The 19852-nt window shown below is 66.2% G+C and overlaps 1 protein-coding gene across 9 annotated transcripts in view; it reads right to left on the bottom strand.

Moving 5' to 3' along the window:
• Window positions 1–19852, bottom strand: part of CBFA2T3 (CBFA2/RUNX1 partner transcriptional co-repressor 3) — an 81631-nt gene that overhangs the window by 15773 nt on the left and 46006 nt on the right. For 6 of the 9 annotated variants that reach the window (XM_086688689.1, XM_086688695.1, XM_086688691.1 and 3 more), the window contains 2 exons: window positions 5803–5949; window positions 2798–2875 (listed from right to left, as the gene is read on the bottom strand). The exons of 1 other annotated variant lie outside the window; for it this stretch is intronic. In XM_086688689.1, coding sequence (XP_086544815.1) covers window positions 2798–2875; window positions 5803–5949 — 225 coding nt within the window. Of the gene's footprint in view, window positions 1–1650; window positions 2079–2797; window positions 2876–5802; window positions 5950–19852 lie in introns of those variants that run through there. 2 more of the 9 variants (XM_086688690.1, XM_086688696.1) reach the window with 2 other exon arrangements.

Here is a 19852-nt window from a genome sequence, read left to right as displayed (position 1 = left end):
GCCCCTCCCACCCTGTCCAGCTGATCTGTGCACAGAGGCCGTGCTCTCATGCCCCACTGGGGAGTCTGGGAGCTCAGGAAGGGACTTTCCCGAGGCTCCGGCCACCACCACGCTGGCTGAGACCTGGCAGCCTGGGGGGGACGGGGACGGGGAGTGGGGGCTCCTTTCTTCAGGACGGGGATGCGGCCAAGGTCAGCTCTGAGAAGCGGCTCCCCGTCAACAGCCCAGAGTGCCACTCACGCCGCTCACTTTGAACAGAGGGGTGTTGGCTCACCCCTCCAGACCACGCCTGCCCTGCCTGTCCTGACGGGGCCCTGGGAAGTGACCTCTGCAGACTCTTGGCTCACCCAGCCTGGAGAGGCAGGCACGTGGGTCCCCCTCCCTGGGCCCCGGCCCTCCACAGCCGTGGCTGTCCTGGGGCCTGGACACCCCCTCTACGTGCCCTGCAGGCCTCCGGCCCTGGGGCTGCACTGTCCCCTCTGGGCTACAGAACCGGCCGGTCCCTCCTCGCCAGAGCCCTTCAGCAAATGCCCTCTCTTCACCCTGAGTCTGCTGTCTGGCTGGCTTTGCTCTCCGCTCTCCCCAGACACTTTCCACACCTCCAGCTTCGATGACAGGCTCCCCCCATCCACTGACCTGCTCCCCAGTGACACCTGCAAATGCCCCTCCCTGACTCGCTGAGCTGCACGGTTCTGCCCTCACGGGCATGAGAAGCCACCCTGGCTGGGAGAGGGCATCCCGCCTGGGGCCTCACGTCTGCCTGGACCAGCCCAGGGGGGTGAGACTAGGGGCCTGGCCTCAGTTTCTTCATTTGCAAACGGCCCCTTGGCCTGAACCAGAGGTGGGGCTTTGGGGCCGGAGGGCTGGTGCCTGGCGCCCTGCTGGATTACAGAAAATCGTTAACCTTCTACCACGGGGAGGGGCTGAAATGCTCGACCCCCGATTGCTTTTGTGTGTCGGGTGGTCGCTCGTCGAGAGCAGAGGCTTGGAAACCACTGACCGAAGGCGAGCGTTGGCATGAGGACACGTGTCAGGCCTCCTGTCCCGAGGGGGGACGGGCTGCAGGAACGTGGCCCCAAGTCCGACTCCGCTGTCCCCTCCCCGGGAGACATGACACAGTGGGAGCCCGTCTCGCCCCCGGTCTGAACGATCTCGGAAGCAACGCTCCAGGGCCCGGAAGCCACACGCGGTTCTGGAGGCTCCCACAGAGGCGGTCACTGATTCTGGGTGGCCCTTGCCCTGCGACGGACAGCGGACGCCAAACACAGCCCACCGAGCGTCCCCATCCCTCACCCTCTGCGAGGTGTCGTCCAGAGGGACCCTCAGAGAGCCTGGGAGGCCCCGCCGTGGCGCTAAGTTCCTCTCTCACTGGTGAGCTGCAGCCGGCCCCGCGGGGGACAGTGACACACACACGCCCTGGGCAAGACGGACGACGGCCACTGGCCATCGCCCCGGCTGGGCCAGGGGACGGCCGGCTGCCACGGGAGACCTCACCACAGCAGGGGCTCGTCCCTCGCGGCAGAGCAGGGCCGTCGCCCGGGGTCTGGATCTTCTAGAGGCTCCTAAGAGGTGCGGCTGTCTACACCTCCTGGGCCCCCACCCGGCGTCCGCGGGCCCAGCCCGGGCCTGACCTCTCTGCAGTTTTCTTACCAGCTTGCCCTCGGCGCCTGGGTCCTCCCGGCGGCCCGCTCACCCTCGCTCGCCCGTGTTCCCTCCCGCGGGCTGCCGGGCAGTCTCAGCAACTTGCTAAAGAGACGCCGAAAATAACCCCCGGCCACAAGTGCTTTCAGTGCCACAACAGCTGTGTTACTAACTTAGACCGCACACGTGTCCCCAGCTGAGGTTTGGGGGCACACACAAGCACCCCTGCGGCTCCCGCGGCCCTGCGCCCTGGGCGGGGGTCGTGCCGGGACGCGGAGCCCGCCAGCCCCTCTCCCCGGGGGTGTGGATCACGCGCCCCGGCAGCGCTGAGGCTCAGGGGACACGCTGGCCACCAGGGCCGGGCCAGGCGCGTCCCGCCACGGCAGCTAGGACGACAGCCTTGCGGGCCGTGAATAACGCACCCGGACATCCCGCCGCCTCTCGCTCAGAGCCCGCGGGCCGCGGGGGTCACACCAGGACCGTGCGGCCCGCCGCTGTAAAGTCAGGCCTGTCCCGACTGCAGCCACTCGCTGACAAATTCTGAGCGTGGCCCTCGAGCGCTTCCGGTCACAGGTGTCACCTGCGGCCGGAGACCCTGACAGAATGTCTGCTGGCCACCGAGCGCCCGGCGTGTTCGGGCCCCATGCGAGCCCAGCAGCCCCTCGTGGCTCCGTGCGACTGCCCTTGGCGCTAGGTGCTGGGACGACAGATGGGGCCGTGTCACAGGTGGGGAAACTGAGGCACAGGTGGTAGTCCCTGCCCGGGTCACCCTGTCAGGAGAGGTGGGGGCCGGGGCCTGCCCTCGAGACGGCCGAGCTACTGACATGCTGTTGACATGTGACCTTCTCACAATGCTGGGCTCTGCCTAATTCACCCTGTTTTGTGGCTGCGGATAAGGGAGATCAGAGAGGCCGCCCGCCTGCCCGAGGCCACACAGCTCGTGAGGACAGGGCTGGCCGTGAACTCGGCTCTGCACCCTGCTCTCCTGGGCCGGCCCCCGGGCCCCTCTGCTCTGTGAGGGAGGCGGGACTAACGGACACAGCAGACGCAGTAAGGGGGCGTGTGGGCAGCGGGGTGAACCGCCGTGGCCTTCCCCGGGCAGAGGGTGCCGGGGTGAGGACCTCCCGGAGGCCAAGGTTTTTGTTATTTTACTTACAAAGACAGACCATAGACCATTTTAAGCAGCCATGAAAACGGCCGTGGGGCAGGGACATCGTGGGCCCGTCCTCTCGATCTGTAAGCAAAATAAGAAAAACACGCTGTCAGGAAAGCGCGGGCGGGTGGGCAGGGCTGCCCCGAGGGGCGCCCACGGTCGGCCCCTCCCCCTCTGCCTCTGGACAGCAGTTTTGGGGATCGGGACTCAGTCACCATCTCTGGGCCTCAGTTTCCTGCACCGTAAAGCCACGGGGTTGTTTGGGCGGGGGGGGGGGGGGGTCTCCTAGCGTCACTTCCAGAAGGACCTTCTAGAGGTCTACAAGAATTCTGGGGTCTCCATCGACATGGGTGGGACACCCTCGTTCCTAAAAAGCCCTCTTCCCGGAAGGTGCCCGGTAACCCCACTTGGCACCGTGTTCAAGGGACCTGAGTGCGCGCGCATAGGGCTTGAAGTCTCCATGGACAGACAGGCCAATGGTGGTTCTGAGACAAAGCCCGGGACTGAGCCACCCCGAAGGGAGGAGGCACCAAACAGGAAGAGATCTGAGCTGAAATTAGTAGGTGGAAGCTGCAAGAAGACAGGCTGTGCCCAGACACAGAGTGAGCCCCCCGTCACCAGGGGTAATCGAGGACAGGATGGGCCTTTGAGGGTCCTCCCAGCTGCAGAGTAGCTGCTCGCATTCCTTCCCAGAGTTATCTCAGCCATCCTGACCACCTCCAGAGTTCAACCCCCAAATGAATCTGTGCCCAGGGCGGTCATCAAGGAAAACCACAGGCCTCAAGCCACGGTTCACGGCCAGTCTCCGGCTGGCTTGGCTCACGGGCTGGTCCTGGGGAAGCCGGGGGATCTCGGGGCAGGAATCCGTGGCTGAGCACAGAGGCTCCATCCCCACCAGGCAGGCGCATGATGCAGCTACCCACCTGCTCTCAGGGATTTGCATGTGTTAGGGAACAACTCTGAGGCCCCCCGAGGAGGCCAGAGACCCAGAAGCCCGACAACATTAACGTGCCAGCTTGGAAAAGAAAGAACCACTAGTCTCTGGTAACCTCCGTGCTCTAGATGAAGCCGGGACCTCCACTCCAGAAACGTGAGCCGGCGGTGCCCTTGGGGGAGGACAGAAAGGCCTTGGGCGAGCCCCTGAGCCACTCGCAGGCCCCAGCCCTGTCCCTGACCTGGAACATCTTGTTCCCAGACCCGTGCTTTCGGGAACACAGGTCCTGGACCAAGAAGGAAAGTAGGACGTGCCCTTGACGCTCGGGCGACCGGCTCAGAGCCCTGGGTCCGACCGGCAAACGGCCCGCTGACCTCTCTGGCTTGGACCCCGACCCTGGAGGCTGGGGTGGGCATTTCGGGCGGACGGCCCGGCGGTCTTATTTCTTGCAAGCCGCTGGCGGGGCGGTTACGTGCAGCGGGAGCCTCTCCTCGAGGCGACGGGGGTCAGGTAGACAGCTGGCCGGTGGCTGCGTGAGAGGAAGCCCAGCCGGGCCCCGGCCACCACGGCCGCCGCAGGCAGACCCCAGGCCTGGGCGCCACGGGCCGCCAGTGTGCAGCGCCGCCCCGCCCCCCCGCCCCCCCTGCCCGGGCAGGGGTGGGGGCCAGGGTTCATTTCAGTCTCCACCACTCCTGGGGACCCTGGCTCAGACTTGGCCCCGTAGGAAGATGAGCTGGAACCTTCCGTGCCAAGGGAAGGTACAGCTCCTGTGTGAGCTGGGCTGTCCCCGCCCCGAGGCGGCAAACCTGGGGCCCGTGCTATCGCTCCACCTGCCAGACCACAGGTGGAGACCTTGGAGAGGTCAGGAGACTGGCTCAAAGCCCTCATCCTACCAACAAGCGGCCAGGCCCGGCCCTGAACTTGCCTTTCCCGACTCCAAGGCCAGCACCCTTCTCCAGATGCAGGCTGGGTCACTCCCAAGCCCTAAAGAACCCGGCTGCCTGGCCTCAAATGGCAGCACCAGTACCGTTCACGACCAGGGATAAAAGGAGCTGGGCCAGTCCCTGCGGTCTATCCTGGGCTCTGGGTGGGCAGGAGGGTGGCCTGAGGTCCCGGAGAAGCGGCTCTTGCCATCACGCTGGGGCACTGGAAGCTCCCTTCCTAGAGACGGGCTTCCCTTGGGTTTCTAAGTCTGGCAAAGCGTCCCGAGGCCTGGGGCTTTCTGGCCTCTGAATACAGGGGATCGGGTGGCATGTGTGGATTCTCTCCGCCGCTGGCACACTGCTAAGCCCCGGTCCCGGGGGCAGGAACGCCGAGCCCCCCCCCCCCCCCGGCCCACGCCTGGGGTCTCCTTCCCAAATGCACGGGACCCCGAGGTCACAGTCACCCATTTTCTCACAAGGGAACAGGTCTCCGGTGGGGCGCGTGCACTGAGGAAGTCCCCCCGGAGACGCTGTGTGCGCTGAGACGCTCGGCCCGGATCAGCCCGGGCCGGGGACACACGGCCCGAAGGTCGAGTCTGCCCACCTCAGCCCTGCGGCCGAGGCTCCGGCTGACCCCGGGTCCCAGCCACCCTCACACCCCGCTGCAGCCAGGCTGCGGAGCCCCTGGCATCTGAGCCCAGGGCCACCTCTGACGAGCCCTCGAGTAAGGTGGCTGTGTGACGGTAGGGATCCCCCCCCCCGTCCCTCTCTGAGCTCCAAGCAGAACGGCCAACTTTGCTAAAACACTCACGATGTGCCGGCCGCTCGGTAAGAGCCTGCATCAACTCCCTTGTCCTCACAGCAGCTCCGTGACTCGGAGACTATGGCCAGCCCCGCTTTATGGATGGGGAACACCGGGTCCAGAGAGGCTAAGCAGCTCGCCCGAGGCCACATAGCCACCAAGTAGATGAGCTAGGATTTGAACCTCCAAGCGCAGGCTGTGAGCCACGGTGAGCTCCTCCCTCTCGAGGGCCCGACGGCGGGCGTTTGCGGTTCTGGGCAGAGGGCCCGCGGCACGGGCCTCGGGTCACGGCGGCGCTGGGAGCCCCCAACAGCTCTGCACGGCCGGGGCCCCGTGGGCTTTTACTCACTTGTGTGCGGCGTGAAGGAGGGGAGCCGAGTGGCCCCCTGGGACGCGGCAGGCGGCGGGGGCGGCATGCTGGGAGGCGTGGAGCGGGGCTGACTCTTCACCTCGGCGGGAGAGTCGGGCATCGCTGCTGTCTTGTCCTTCCCGTCCACTGCGGAGGGGCCACCGGGGCCACGGGGGAGGGGAGAAGAAGAGAGACGCGGTGAAGCAGGCTGAGGGGAGGGGAGGAAGCCGCGCGGGGGTTGGGCCGCCGCCGCCGGGGGTCCGGGCGGACCCCCAGGCGATCGCCAGGGCTCCCGGTCCTGCCCACAGAGCCGGGCCCGACTCCAGGGCGCAGATGAGCCCCAGCCGTGTTCTCAGGTGGCCGATATCCCACCCACCTGGGATCAGAGGTCAGGCTCGGGTCAGCCCACTTCAGGGGGGCTGGAGGGTGTGACGGGGAGAATCCGGGTCAGCCGGAATGGGGCTGGGGTCCTCACTGGGGAGCTGGGGTCTACTGCCCCACAGCCCGGGGGGTTTGCGCCACCCGCCCCCCTCCCGCCCCCACCGGGCAGCCGTGCGCGTCTCCTGGAGGGCGTCCGTCCCCATTTCTGATGCGGCAGGTCTGGGGAAAAGCCCACGAATCTGCATTTCTGACAAGGTCCCAGGTGGAGGCTGCTGCAGGTGCGTGGGGCCCCTGGAAACCGTGGCTCCCAGAGCCCCATCAGCTCTCAGATGTGAGAAGTCTCGTGTAGAGGGGTCTCCCCAGGAAGGTCTGGGAGGCTGACCCCGTGGGGTGGAAAACCCCCCTGATACCATCTGCTGGCCTGGGTAGTTCCTGGGCCCGGCAGGCCAAGGGCACGGCCAACGTCAGGCTGTTCTAGGCCTGGCCGCTCAACGTGGGGGCCCCACACCAGTGGGCTGGGTGCCCCCGGACACTGTTGAGATTGCCACGTGCAGCTCTGCTGAGGGTCAGGTGCAGACGTCGCGAAACCGAGGCCCTGCCCCCCCTCCCCCGTCTGCCTTAACTCAGGTCAGCCAGTGCCTGGGCGGGTCAAAAAAGCTCGGAGCGGTGGCTGGGAGTCGGGGTGGCCCAGCCGCTCAAGGCCATCCGGGCCGGCATCCTCTACCTGCTCCCGGGGCACAGCCCACGCTGCCCCAGCCGCTGCCCCGAGCTCACCCTGCTGACACCGAGGGGGTCTCGCTCGGGGCCGGGGCTCCGCAGCTGCGGGCCGTCTGTGCGTCGCCGCGTCTCGTGTCTCCTCTCCCAGGGGCCCCGCGGGACCAGGACCCACAGATGCACGCGCGCGTCCGGGGACAGCCAGCCTCCGGGGACGGAGATCAACAACACCGACGACGGCCCTCACTGCCGTCCCGTGCCCGGCACGGCCCCGTCCCCAACCCCCCCTTCACAGAGCCGAGATGCCCGTGGCCCTCAGCGCCCGTGGGGCCATGACAGCCCTCTGCCCCGGGGCCCCGGGCCCCTCCCCGCCGGGCCCCACGGGGCAGGGAGGCAATCGGTCAGCAGCAGCCGCCCCGGCCACGCGCACCTGCTGTCCACTCAGCTGCAGCCGCTGGCCTCCCTCCCGCCGGGCGCCCTGCCCCCTGCGCCCGCTGTCAGGGAGCTGACGGCCGCGCACACGTGCGCTGCAGCTGTGGGGGCCCGTCAACGCCGCCTGGCCGCGGGGCCGGCGGCCAGTCCCTGGTGACAACCAAAGAAGGCAAATGCAGCGGCCACCGCGGGCCCCGGGCCACCCTGCGGGGTGCAGACCCGCCCCCCCCCCCCCACCGTCTGACATGTCACCCGGGGAGGGGCCTGGGGGGATTCGGATGCCAGGCTGGGACATGGGGGACGCGCGGCCTGTTCCCACTCTCCAAAGCCCTTCCACGCCGGGGGCTTCATTTCGGCTTTGCCCACAGGAGAGGGTGGAGAGAACCCACCAGAGCCGCCCGCCCTCCCGCCCCTCACACGGCACCTGTTTATTACGAGCCGGGCCCTCGGGGGCTACCGTGGGTGCCAGGGGCCAGCACACCGGGTCACGTGGAGTCTCCCCCGCCTGTGAGCACCTGGCTCGTGGCCACGCTTATCCCACGGACGCGCATCACGGAGGACACACGCGAGCGCCCACGGCTTGCTCTCTGCCCCGGAGCCCGGGAGGCGGGGGGGGGCAGGGGGCGGCTGCCGGGGCCCCGGTTTACGGGCACAGAGACGTGCGGCGTCTGCCGAGGGCACACGGCGAGCGGGCTCGGTGTCACCACCACGCATCCTTCCAGAAGAGGCCGCAGGGGCGGGAGTGACAAGCACAGGGGCCTCGTGAGTCTCGCGAAGCTGGTTTGAGTCCCGGCTCTACTGCTCCCTGGCTGTGTGACCTGGGGCAAGCCCCTGCACCCCTCTGAGTCTCTCTGCTCCTCTACAGGCGGGGTAGCGGTCCACGCACACGAACGCTCGATGAAATTCGGCAAAGGGCTGTGGAGCAGCTGGTGAGCCAGGAGCCTGGTCTTCCTCTGAGGAAGGGCCCAGAACCGCGGCTTGTGTGACTTCCCACAGCCCTCAGAGGTTCTTGTCGTCTCCACTTTCCGGTGGGGAAGCCGAGGCGCAGAGAGGCCCAGTGACCTGCTCGGCTCACACGGCAGAGTAGCGGTCCGGGTATGCCCCGGGCAGCTCATCTACCCGCCTGCAACCCGCGGTCCCTCCCTCTTCTGACTGCCCGTCCACCACCCCACGGGGGCTCTCTTTGTGGCGGCTCCCACCTTCCACGCTGGGGGGCCGGGGACCCGGTGCGGGTCCGGAAGCGCACGAGTCGGCTCACGCCTGGGCGTCCCAGCGAGCGGAAGAGCCAAAGGCACAGCGAGCGGAGGCGCTGTGGCCCCCACCTCCAGCCTTGCCTCCCCCCCACCCCCCTTGAGAACATTCCCAGACCTCAGCCCGCACGCCACAGGCCCATGGGAGACCCTGTGTCTTTCCCAGACAGCGTATCCAGTCCCCGGCTGAATGTCTCTAATCCGTCCGCAGAGGAAGCAGCTCTCCGAGGCCGGGCGGAGCCGGTGGGAAAGAACATGGAATGTGCCGGAACAAGCCACCCCATCCATCACTGTCCCTGTCCGGCTGTGGTTCCCAGCCCGCCCGGCCTGGCTGAGAACTGGCCACAACCCAGAGCTCCCAGCCCTGGGTTCTAGAACCTTCCTCTGCCTGCCTCAAGTCTGTATTGCTGCCAGAAGTAATAAGCCCCTGCTTTGATCATTTGGGTCTGATTTCTGCTGGTACCTCACCTGACCCTTACAAAGGTCATGAGAAACTAGGAAGGTGGGCAGGTAGCCTGCCTCAGGGCCTTTGCACCGGCAGGGACCGGTATTGACAGGTAGGTAACAAAGCGATGGTGATAAAGTCCTGAGTGCACGCTGGGCCTTGACCTGGGCACTTCACACGAATCACCTCAGCTCACCCCACAATAAGCATATGAGGTGGGCAGGTGAGGAAACCCAGGCCGTCTGGCCCCAGAAGCCAGTCTGTCCGTGGAGTCCTGGGACGTGCCCCCTGTCAGGACCAGGCAGGCCCGGCTTCAGGGCCCTGCCATCCCGGGATGCGGCCGCAGCCCAGGCCCCTCTCCTGGAACTGATGCACGGGGCGGAGGGGGGCCACAAAGGTTCGGAGCCCCTCTCGAGTTCCCAGGATGACAGAGAGGCCAGCCTCACAAGTAACAGAGCAGAAGCCTCCGCAGGGCTCCGGAAGCTCGGTGCAGGCCCCCTCACCCCCTCTGCAGAGGGCAGAACCCGGGGGTGCGGCAAGGACTCTGGGCACGCTGCCCCCCAGCCTCAGTGTCCACATCTGTACGTAGGGGTGTGGGACGACTGCTAAGAATGCACCGCGATCTCGGTGGCTCGGTGGCTCTTTGCCGAAGCCAAAGGGAAACCCACGTTTGCAACCGGTGCCTATTTCTCCTTCGGTCACTCAAGCCCCCCGCCAAGGTCGTCCGGTCAAGACCAGCCTCACGGTGTGCTCCACGACCCGGTGAGGACCCGTCCTCACTGTCCCCGAAAGGTGAGGGCTCCACGGGGCAGGTGAGGGGCAGAGCCGGGGGCCGGACCTGTCCCTGAATTCCCAGCTTCTGCCCCTGGCCCGACAGCAGGCAATATTCTAAAACTCCAGCCGACGTAAACCCATACGCCTGCCCTTCTTGGGAACCACAGGGCCAAGACGTGTTCCCCAAGACTGTACAAAGTGGCTTCCCTGCCCCTCAGCCAGCACCCCGAGAGCGCCCATGGGCTCCTTCGTGCCTGGCCCGGCCCGTCTCCGCCCTCATCTCCCACACCTCCCCTCTCCGAGTCTACTCAAGTGCTCCTACCTCAGGGCCTTTGCATGGGCTGTTCCCTCTGCCAGGGAGTTTTTCCCCCAGATACCTTCATGGTATCGTGAGCTCACCTCCCCTGCATCTTTGCCCAAAGGCAACCTTCTCTCTCAGTGAGGCCGAGTGTCCAGAACCGCGCCGGGCACACGGTAGGTGCTCTGTACGTACTTGAATTACCACCAGGAGAATCCGGGGGGGAGCAGTTCGTGACGGCAGCCTCCGCGCCTCACCCGCTCCCTTCCAGCAGGTGTGAGTCCCGGCCCCCTGCGTGTCTGCCCCGCTGGAGGGTCTGCAGCCCAGCCTGCCCCGGGGAGAGCCCGGGGATGCCTCGAGGGGAGCGCGCAGCACCCCGCGAGAGCTGGGCAGCTCCGAGGGAAGAGCAGGGCCTGTCCCCCGCAGACCCTCCAGCCGCCCCTTCGGGCAGCCCCACCCCGGAGCGGGGTAGCTCTGCCTGTCAGAAGCCCCTGGTCTGTCCGTCCGGGCTGGGCCTGGGCTTCCGGAACCCCGAGCGCGGGTGGTGAGCGCGCCCTCCTCACACGCCTGCCCTTGAGGAGGACATCCCTATCGCCCACTTTCCAGTGGGGACACCGAGGCCCAGCGTCACACAGCAAGGGAGGCGCCCCACAGGGACCCGCAGTGGCCCCCTACTTCCTTCCCTGTGGGGGCCAAGCTGCCGTGTGGCGTTCGGGGCCACACACGATCGTGCCCCAGCTGCCGCGTAGCCACGTCCGCACCGCCCTCAGCACCCGCAGCGCCGCGCACCGGAAAGACGAGGAGACGGAAGGCGGGAGGCCAGGGCTCCGCCTGTCCCTCCTCTCTCGGACAGCGGCTCCACGCGGGGCCCAAAGCCCCCTTCTAATTACAAGCCCGACTCCACACCCACGGAGGAGACAAGAAGCCACACGTGCTCCCTGGAGGGCGGGACCTTCAGGGGGCTCAAGGGTGTGTTCGCGCGTGGACCCCAGCGCAGCCCAGCGGCCGGCAGCCCTGTAAGGCCCAGAGCCGCGCCCCCGGTCTGTGCAGCCGCCCCCCCGAGGGCTCAGCACCTCCAAGGCCTCTGTGCCCACGGGGGGCGTGGGCATCCGCTGTGGCTCACTCGCTCCAGTGGGTTTCCCGGCCACGTGGGAAAGGGGCTCGGCCGGAGAGCTGTGAGAGGCAGGGCTGCAGGGTGGGGTGGGAAGGTCCCTGCAGGGAAGGCCGAGGGGCCCCCTCCGTGGAGACCGTCATCCCCTCGGGGGCCGTGGGGCTCTGTGCAGGGCCTGGGCCCAGGAGGCGGCCCGCAGCTCACACAGGATGTGTGGTTCCCCGGGGAGCGTTGCAGAGACTGGGGCAAGAGATCTCTCGTGGAGGAGGGGGCACTGAGCCCCCAGACCTCTGCCGCCCTGCCCCTCAAGTGCCCCTCCTCCTTCACAGCCACCCCCTTGCAGTGGGGACCCTGCTCTCCGCCCTGGGGGTCTCTCCAAAGCCTCTCTGACTGGTGCGGGAGCAAGGGCTCCTCGGCTACGGGCGTGTGTGGGATAAACAGGAAAAATGAGGCGTGAATTCCTAGGAAGACACACATTTCAGAAGGGTCCGACCGGCGACAGATGGGAGCCACCAGGCTGAGGAAGAGACGAACGGGCTTGGGGGGGGGGGGGCTGCCTGCCTTCAGAGCGAACCCAGGATACTGGGTGACCCTCCACGCCCAGACGGGTGGGCTTGACCAGGAGGCTCCTGGGCCAAGGTCAGAGGGAAGGCTTGTCTTTGATCCCAAGTAAAGCCGCTCGGGATTTTTGGGGTGGGGGGGTGCAGCCCTGATGAGTCCCAGGTGCTTCCCACATCTGCTTTCTCTTACAGCCTCTGCGGCCGGAGGAACAAGAAATAATATGAAAATACAGGGATTGGTATTTTCCCCTCTGCTGGTCGCAGCAGGCTTTCTGTGGCTTGGAGCCACGGCCATCCAGAGCCTCCACGTGGCCCTTGGGGTCGTTCCGCTGGCTGTGAGCTCTGCGGACACTGCCCTGCCCACTGCGCGGTGCTGGGCCACCCCGGCCTGCCCGGCCTCAGGGACCCCGTGACCCCCTGGGCCTGTGTGGCCAGTGGCAGAGGTCACAGGTCAGCACGGCAACAAAGCCGGGCTGGGGCTCAGGAGAGCGGGGCTCCCATCCTGCTCCGCGAACAACTGTGAACTCAGGAAAACGGCACATCTCTGAGCCTCGGTTTACCCACTGGTACACGGGGCCCATAATTCCCGCTTCTGCGGTGGGGGTGGTTTTGGGCCAGAGCCCAGAGGGGCTTCGCAAACCAGGGTTCCGGTTGGCTTCCTCTGTCCCGTCTCTGTCCCCTGGCTGGACCGTCAGTGGCCTTTCTACTCTGGGCCTTGGTTTTCACCCCTGACAAGGAGGGCGGGGAGACCCCACCCCCAGGAGTCACAGAAGGGTGACCCACGGACAGAGTCCAGCACTCACGGACATGGCCTCTTGCTAAAGGTGTGCACGCGTGGGGGGCCCTGCTGCGGGGTCCCGGGAGGAAGGGCTGGCCCCCACGTGCCGCACACCCCCACAACTTTGATTTTAAACTCGCTCCCTTTTGCCGGGAGCTGTTCGTGTTCCGGGCGCCGAAACCCTCTGTTCCTCAGCTCCTCCTGAGAACGCCATGAGGTGTTAGAGCCCCCAGGTACAGTGGGGAAACCGAGGCACAGAGTGGCGCTGTCACCTGCCCCGGGGTCACACAGCCACCACACGGCAGATCCCACGTGCGTCCGGCTCTAAGGCTGACGTCCCCAGCTGGTGCACGCAGAGCTCGTCCGTCCCTGTGAACGTGCGCACGGGGGTGACAGCGAGCCTGTGTCCAAGGGTGAGGGGTCCACAGGGAAGGCCCCTCGCAGCCACAGAGGGGACCCTGGGTGGTGTCCGGGCCGCCGTAAGCAGGCGTCACGACATCCCATCGGCAGTGAGAGGGAGCCGGTCTGCCTGGGTGGGAGGATCCGTCTGTCACTGAGAGACACAAAACTGGACCAGACGCTACCCCACCTGAACGGCCTGCAGCCCCAGCCCAGGGGCCCCTCCAGGCCGGGCCCTCTCGCCGCTTCTGACCTGGGTACGTGGCCCCAGGCTGAGAGACCTCATCCTCGACACCTGTGGCCTGTCTGTCTCCTCCCAGCGTCTCTGGAAAAGCACGGCATGTTTACTCTCTACAGAGCGACCTGGGCCCATCGGGAACCGGGAAGACGGGGCAGGACCGTCCGGTTCGTGTTCCAGGGCCCGATGGGGGGCAGGCAGACAGGACCCCGCCACGCCTCCCGCACTCTGGCCGCCCTCCCCAGCCGCCTGCCTGTCCAGCACCCCTGTCCTGCTGCAGGCCTTTGCACCTGCTGGAGGGTTCCCCAGACCTTCACAAGGCTGTCTCCTCATCAGTCGGCTCTGGCTCACATGTCCCTCCTCCTCGGAGAAGGCTTGCCCGGCCCCCAAGCCAGAACCGCCCCACCCTGCCCGTCCTGCCGCCTCACCCGACTTTATTTTCTTGGGGCCTCTCGTCTGCACCTGCGATCATCCTATGTCGGTTGTCGTGTCCGCTGCCCGTCTCCCCGCTGACCGCTGACCCCCAGACGGAGCCCGGACGGTGCCGGGCAGGCGGCCGGTCTGCGGCACACCCTCGACGGTCTGTGGACCGGCCCCGGGAGAGAACCGGCGCCCCCGTCTGCCCGCCCTCGCGCCGCCCTGGGCCCCACCCTCCTCACGTTCGAGAGCTCGGCTCCCTGCGGCGGGCAGAGCCTGGGCAGGCCTCGGCTGGGGGCGGCTCCGAGGCCGTACTCGGAGGCAGCACGGCAGTACCCCGCAAAGTGCCGAGGACCGGGGGCCGTTTGGAGCCTGCCCCGCAGTAATAAGCTTAAGACCCCCCCCCCCCCACCTGCGGGGTGGACGCATCACAAAAGGCCTCAGTCCTTCACCCTCCCTGACCCACGCCCCTTGCTGTGTGACTGCCACTCTTCCAAGTACTCGACACGGCTGGGAGGCCCCTGTTCTGCGTCCGGGCTGGCCCCGGGCCCGGCTTCGGACGTGGCGGAAGTGAGAAGCGATGTCAGCCGACTCTGAGTCGGGACACGGGGGCGTTTGCTGCGCCCGCTCTCTTGTTCAGTCAGCCTGCCGGAGGACGGGACTCTCGTGGGGCAGAGCTGGCCCGGCTGAGTCCCTGGTCATGCGAGGGCCCACCCACAGTCTGCTGACCGCAGGCCCGAAAGCAGGCCCGGTGGGACCAAGAGTGCCCAGGGGACCTGCCTGACCTGCCCACCCCAAGAACTAGGAGCCAGGCCACAGTGGTCGTTTCAGCAGCTAAGTTTTGTGGTGGTTTGTTACACAGTAGAAACTGACTGATACACTGTGGTATCGAGAACCATTTGGGAGCCGGAAGGGACTTCGGGGGCCAGGATCCCTTCACAGCGCGCAAGGGGAAGTTGACCCAGAGACTCCTGCCTCTCTGCTTCTCATTCCTCTTGCGGTGGCGTCTCAGCGTGGACGGCCACGTTCCCCTTAGGGAATGCGTTCTAGGGAAACCCTCGGGGACACAGGCAGAGAGTTATCTCTGAGGATGTTTGTCACTGCGTTGTTTAGGAGCGTGACAAGAGGGGACAAACGAGGTGGCCCCAGTAGAGGGCCGTGAAGGAACTTCTCCGGTCGGTGCAGCATTACAGGACCTCAAACATGCCGCCGTGGGTGCCCCGGCTTTGGAAATTGCTTTTCAGTATCGACCAGCCCGAACCACCGCACCACAGAACCCGCACAAGCGCGGGCACGGCGGCTTCGGCAGCAAGCGCCCTCCAGCCACTTGGCCAAGACGCCCAGGCTGGAAGCCATCCAAATGTTCATCAGGTTCAGGGGCAAGTGGGCCGTGGGAGGCCCGTCGGGGGAAGAGCACCGAGCGGGGAGAGCGGACGCACGCGGCAGCCCGTGAGACCGCCTCTCGCCAACGTGCGGCCGCGGTGAACGACGCCAGGCCCCAGACAGCTCGCGCCGGGCAGCTCCACTCACGTCACGCGGCGCCAGCCCCGTCGTGGGAGTCGGGAGCCGGTCCCAATGCCGCGGCGACCGGGGCAGGTGACGTTGGCGACCGGGCACACCTGGAGGGCGCGAGCCGTCGGCTCCCGCGTGGGGGACGGAAGCCTCGCGGGCGAGCGGAAAGGACGCCACAGAATACTGTCGAATCGCGAGGGAAGGCCACCCGCGCGTCCAAACCAGGAGGGGAGAAGCGCACGACGTTCTGCCTCGTGAACAAACGCACGCGCGGAGGAGGCACGAGGAGGCGGCCGTGGCTCCCGGGGGGACAGCGGTTCAGAGTCTGGGTTGGGGCCGGGCCGCGGGGCCCAGAGGCCGGCCGGCCGCCGACGCCCCCAAACAAGCGGGGAGGGCGCGGACTCCTGGGCACGCGTCCCCGCCTTCTGCGGCCTCCTGGCGCCGAGCGAGCGCGAGGTTGGAGGGCGGGGGGGGGGGGGGGGGGCCGAGGGCTCCGAGCTGCCGTGCTCCCCAGAGGGGGCCGCAAACGCGACCCAGATGCCGGCCCGCGGGCCCTGCGGCTGGCGCGTGAAGGGAGCGCATTCCTCGCCCAGCTGCCGGGGCCGCGCGGCCAAGAGCGAGCGGCTCCCTCAGAGCCGCGGGGGAGGCGCCCTGCCATCTGGCCGCCTGCTGGGGGGAGGGGCAGCGGGAGGAAGGGGTGCCCCCCCCCCCCCCCCGCCCGGCACTGGTCCGGGAGCTCCGGGAGCCCCCTCCCAGGCCTCCCACGCACGTCGGCCACCGAGGGGACGGGGCCCATCTGCACACGGGCGCGCTCACCTGAGCGCGACTGGGCTGGGACAACGGGTGTGCTGTGACGGCTGGCCGGGTGGATGAGTAGAGAGAGAGAGGACGGAGTATCAGGTGGACGGACGGACAAGGGAATGGATGAGGGGACAGGTGGACGGGTGCAAAGGTGGGCGGACAGACAGGTGGACACACAGATCTGTGCAGTAGCGGGACAGGCCCGGTTCTGGGGTTGGGCGGGTGGAGTTTAGCTCGGGGTCTCACGTCTCGAGTGGCCCTTCCAAGGCCCTTCGCTCTTCCGAGCCTCGACTTCCTCATCTGCACACTGGGGGGGATGCTGTTCTGACGATCAAGCAAGCGCCCGTTAAGTGAGCACCCCACGAGGACTTCTTCACTCACACACCTGGCTAGGACAGAACGGGGAGAGGGCCAGGGACCCCAGGAGGGCCCTCCCCTGGGTGGGGGAAAGTCAGCGAGGCCTCCCGGGTGAAGGACACGTACACTGAGATCTGAACAGGAGGGTCCAGCAGTTGGTTGTCCCCCGGGAGGGGCTGAGACAGAGTGCCGGGCGGGGGGGGGGGGCGGCACAGGCAGACTCTGTGGGGTCCCCGCGTGCCCGTTTCCTATGGGAGGGGTGAGACTCCAAGAAAGGATGTAAAACCCCCCTGGAGTTTTTTAAAGACGACCGATATATATTCAGAGAATCTCTAAAAGGAAACAGAAACTGCCTTTGGGGAGAAGGGGGCAAGATTTCCTTCTCTCTTTCTTCCGGACTAGCCACCGCCCCTTTAAACCTTGCCCTTGATTTGTTTTTAAACTGCCTGCTAGCCATCAGCGTTGTCCCTCCCGCCACAAAGGGGATAACGGAGTGACAGGTAATTAGGAGCCGTCACCCAAGTGAATAAATGGATCTCGGTCCCAGATCACTTAGCTAGGAAAAGGACTCGAAGTCCAGGGAGGTCCTCCGCCCTGGGGTGTAAGTTAGCCAGGCTGCCCTCCGAAGGGGGCCGATCGAGTGGGGAGGGGCACAGACAGCCGCGGGCACACACTGGGCTGGGGTGTTCCGTGCCAGAGAAGCTTCCAGGAGCGGCGACGAGTGGCTGGAGCCTGGTGGCCGTGGGGTTCGCACACCCGGAGAAAGGAGGCGCGCATGGGAACAGAAGTCACCACGCACCACACTGCGCGGGCATCCACGGCGGGCGCGACAGAAGGTCCAGCCAGTCTGCGGAGGGTCTGGAAAACCCGGCCAAGCGCTTAGGGTTCTCCTCTGCTGGCAATGGGGCGCCACGGAAGGCTTCGCTGATCCCCAAAGTGTCTTCATTGCTTAAGAAAGGTGCAAATTGGCTGCGTATCACCTTGAACTCTCCAGAGGAAAGCTCCCAGAATTTAAAATGATAGCGCCGCTCGAATGAATGCTAAATACCAATCAGACCCTGGCGCTGTGTCCCACACGGGTGTCCAACCGAGGGCCCTTCCCCGAGTGCCAGGCGATTCTCCCGCCAGTCCCCAGCCACAGAACGGCCACCCTCGTGTGTGCGCGACCCGTGTGGACCGGTTCACCTGTCACGTGCACGCAAGAGACACGAATGCAGACGGCGGTGTGGCACCCAGGACGCGGCGACCTCGCTGAGCCTCACGGTCTCCCCCGAGGGGTGCAGACACAGCCCCCTGGTGACAGCCCCTGAGGGACCCCGGGAGACACCGTGCAAACGGACCCTCAAACAGGAGCGGGGGCAGGGAGGTGCTGGAGACACCCGCCCAGGGGGAGGCCGGGGCATGAGGAGGCAGCTGGGCTGACTGTCCCCAGGCTGGCGCTGATGTTCCCTCTCTACTGTGACGAGCAGGAACCGTCAGCAGGTGCACCTGAGCTGCGGCGAGAGTCGGCCCCTCACAGCCTTCATGCCCGATGCAGGGAGCCTCTATGGGCCCGGGACCCGGGAAGGGCCAGACCCGTGGCTCCTGGCCCCAACCAGGGGCACACGCAGGGTCTCCCGCCGCGGACATCCCAGGGCGGTCCTCCTGCCTCTGCGTCCGTGGGGTGTGGGTTGCTGTCAGATTCAGGCCTCCTTTGGCAGAGCACTTGGTAAAGGCAGGAGGCCAGCCCGACACGTCACAGCTCACAGCTCACAGCACCCGGGAGGCCCTCACTTCCCAGATGTTCGGAGAGGTTCAGGTCCTGGCCCCAGGTCACACAGCATTGAAGAAGGGCCTGTGGTCCCCGCTCACCTCCTCAGCCATCCACGGCTGTGGTTCATTTTATGATTTAACCGCCGCAACGCAGGAGGGGCCTGGAGGCTGGGTGGTCTCACAGCACCTCCAGGAGGGAGGGAACTGAGCCCGCCTCATGGTGGCTACTGACCACATTCTGCAGGGCCCTCTCCCTGGTGGATTCTGGAACATTCCGTCTTCTTGCCCCAGGAACCATCAAAATGTCCCGGAAACTCTAGCCGTACGTCACCCAGAAGGCACAGCCCAGACTCTGTCAGGGCAGGTGCTGCCATGAGCCTCAAGGGGATCGCTCTCCCCAGCTTTCAGTGCCGAGAATTTCTGCGCGTTCGCTGCGCATCCCCGGCCAAGGTCTGGTCACAGGCCCTGCTACTTACCCTACTTCCAGAGAAGTCGGCAACGTGCCCGCGGTGACGGGCCGCCACGGGCAGGGAGGAGAACCCCGCTCCGGCAACGCTCCACCGGCAAAGACACGGGGACGGGGGAACGGGGTCCCCAGCCCTCCGCCCGCCACCCCAAGTGGCCTCTGTGGACGATTCTTGTGGATGCTTCCGGGTGTTTCCGTGCGGATACACCCTGTGCGTGCTCACCCTTTAAGAAAAGGCAAACTCCGGCAAGACTCCGCCCGGGGCCTTTCTCCGCTGGGCTCGTGCGCGTCCGAGGACGCGGGGTCTCCTCGCCCGGTGCCTGGACGCGGGCGTGATTAGCTCCTCCTTGGAGAGTTAACGGGATCAGAGCGAAACCAGCACCGCCGCCAGGCATACAGTAAGTGCCAACTTGGGGCCAGCCTACACCTGGGAACTCCCGGAACGGTCGTTGCCTCCGCGGCGCTCCTGGGCTCTCCCTGCGCACTGGCTCACCCGGCCCGCCTGCAGCCCCGGGGGGACGAGGACAGGGCAGGACGGGGCAGGTCGGGCCGGGGCCGCTGTTCGCTGGCGCACGCGGGTCCTTCATCGCTGACAGCTCCTGCGACTACCACGGAAGGTTCTAGGGCCGTGCATCAGGGGCACCATGAGCAAGGCGGCCGCGTGACGAGGAACCTAATCTGTACTTTCGCTCCATTCGACTCCACGTGGTGCACAGTGTCCGTGCAAGACGCACGGCCCCAGCACGTACCCCCCCCCCGCCGAGGTGCCAGACTGCAGGTGGAAAGGGTGCTCCTCCCCTCCCGCCAGAGGGGCGCCCACCTGCCTGCCCGCCTTCTGCCCAAACAGGGTCCCCTGCTCCCCAGAGCCATCTAGGAAGGCGCCACCGAGAGCCGGTGTCCCCACGACCTGGGAACAACACCTCCTTTCTCTGAATTGAAAGAAAACAGCGTCCTCTGGAAGCAAACCTTTTAAACAGATGTTTCCTCTCGGCCCCCCCTCCCCCCCAGGCCTCCCTCGAGGTGGGGCCCGCTCGCTCTCTCCCCCTGGCACCGGGGAGACGGACGGATTTCGGTTCTTTTTAGGAAAGGGAGGAAAATATTTTTAAAAATGTGTTTTACAAGCCTGGCTTTGCCATTGTTTATGTAAACAGGTAAATTGTTTCCTGCCTCAATTAAAAACATCTGCCACATAAATGAATACCAATTAACTCATCCTGTTTTTAATTACTCTGTTAATTACACACAGGCAGCAGAAGGTCGGCTGGGAGCGGGAAAGCGACTGCGGTCCCTCCCCCAGCTTGGCAAGGATCTGGAATGTGTCTGGCTCCTGGTGGAGGAGGGTGGCAGGGAGGTGGTGGCAAAGCG

Source organism: Puma concolor, chromosome E2 (genome assembly GCF_028749965.1).
Source record: "Puma concolor isolate L17-30 chromosome E2, mPumCon1.1.hap2, whole genome shotgun sequence".
Lineage (NCBI taxonomy): Eukaryota > Metazoa > Chordata > Mammalia > Carnivora > Felidae > Puma > Puma concolor.
This window is presented reverse-complemented; position numbering and strand designations above follow the sequence as displayed.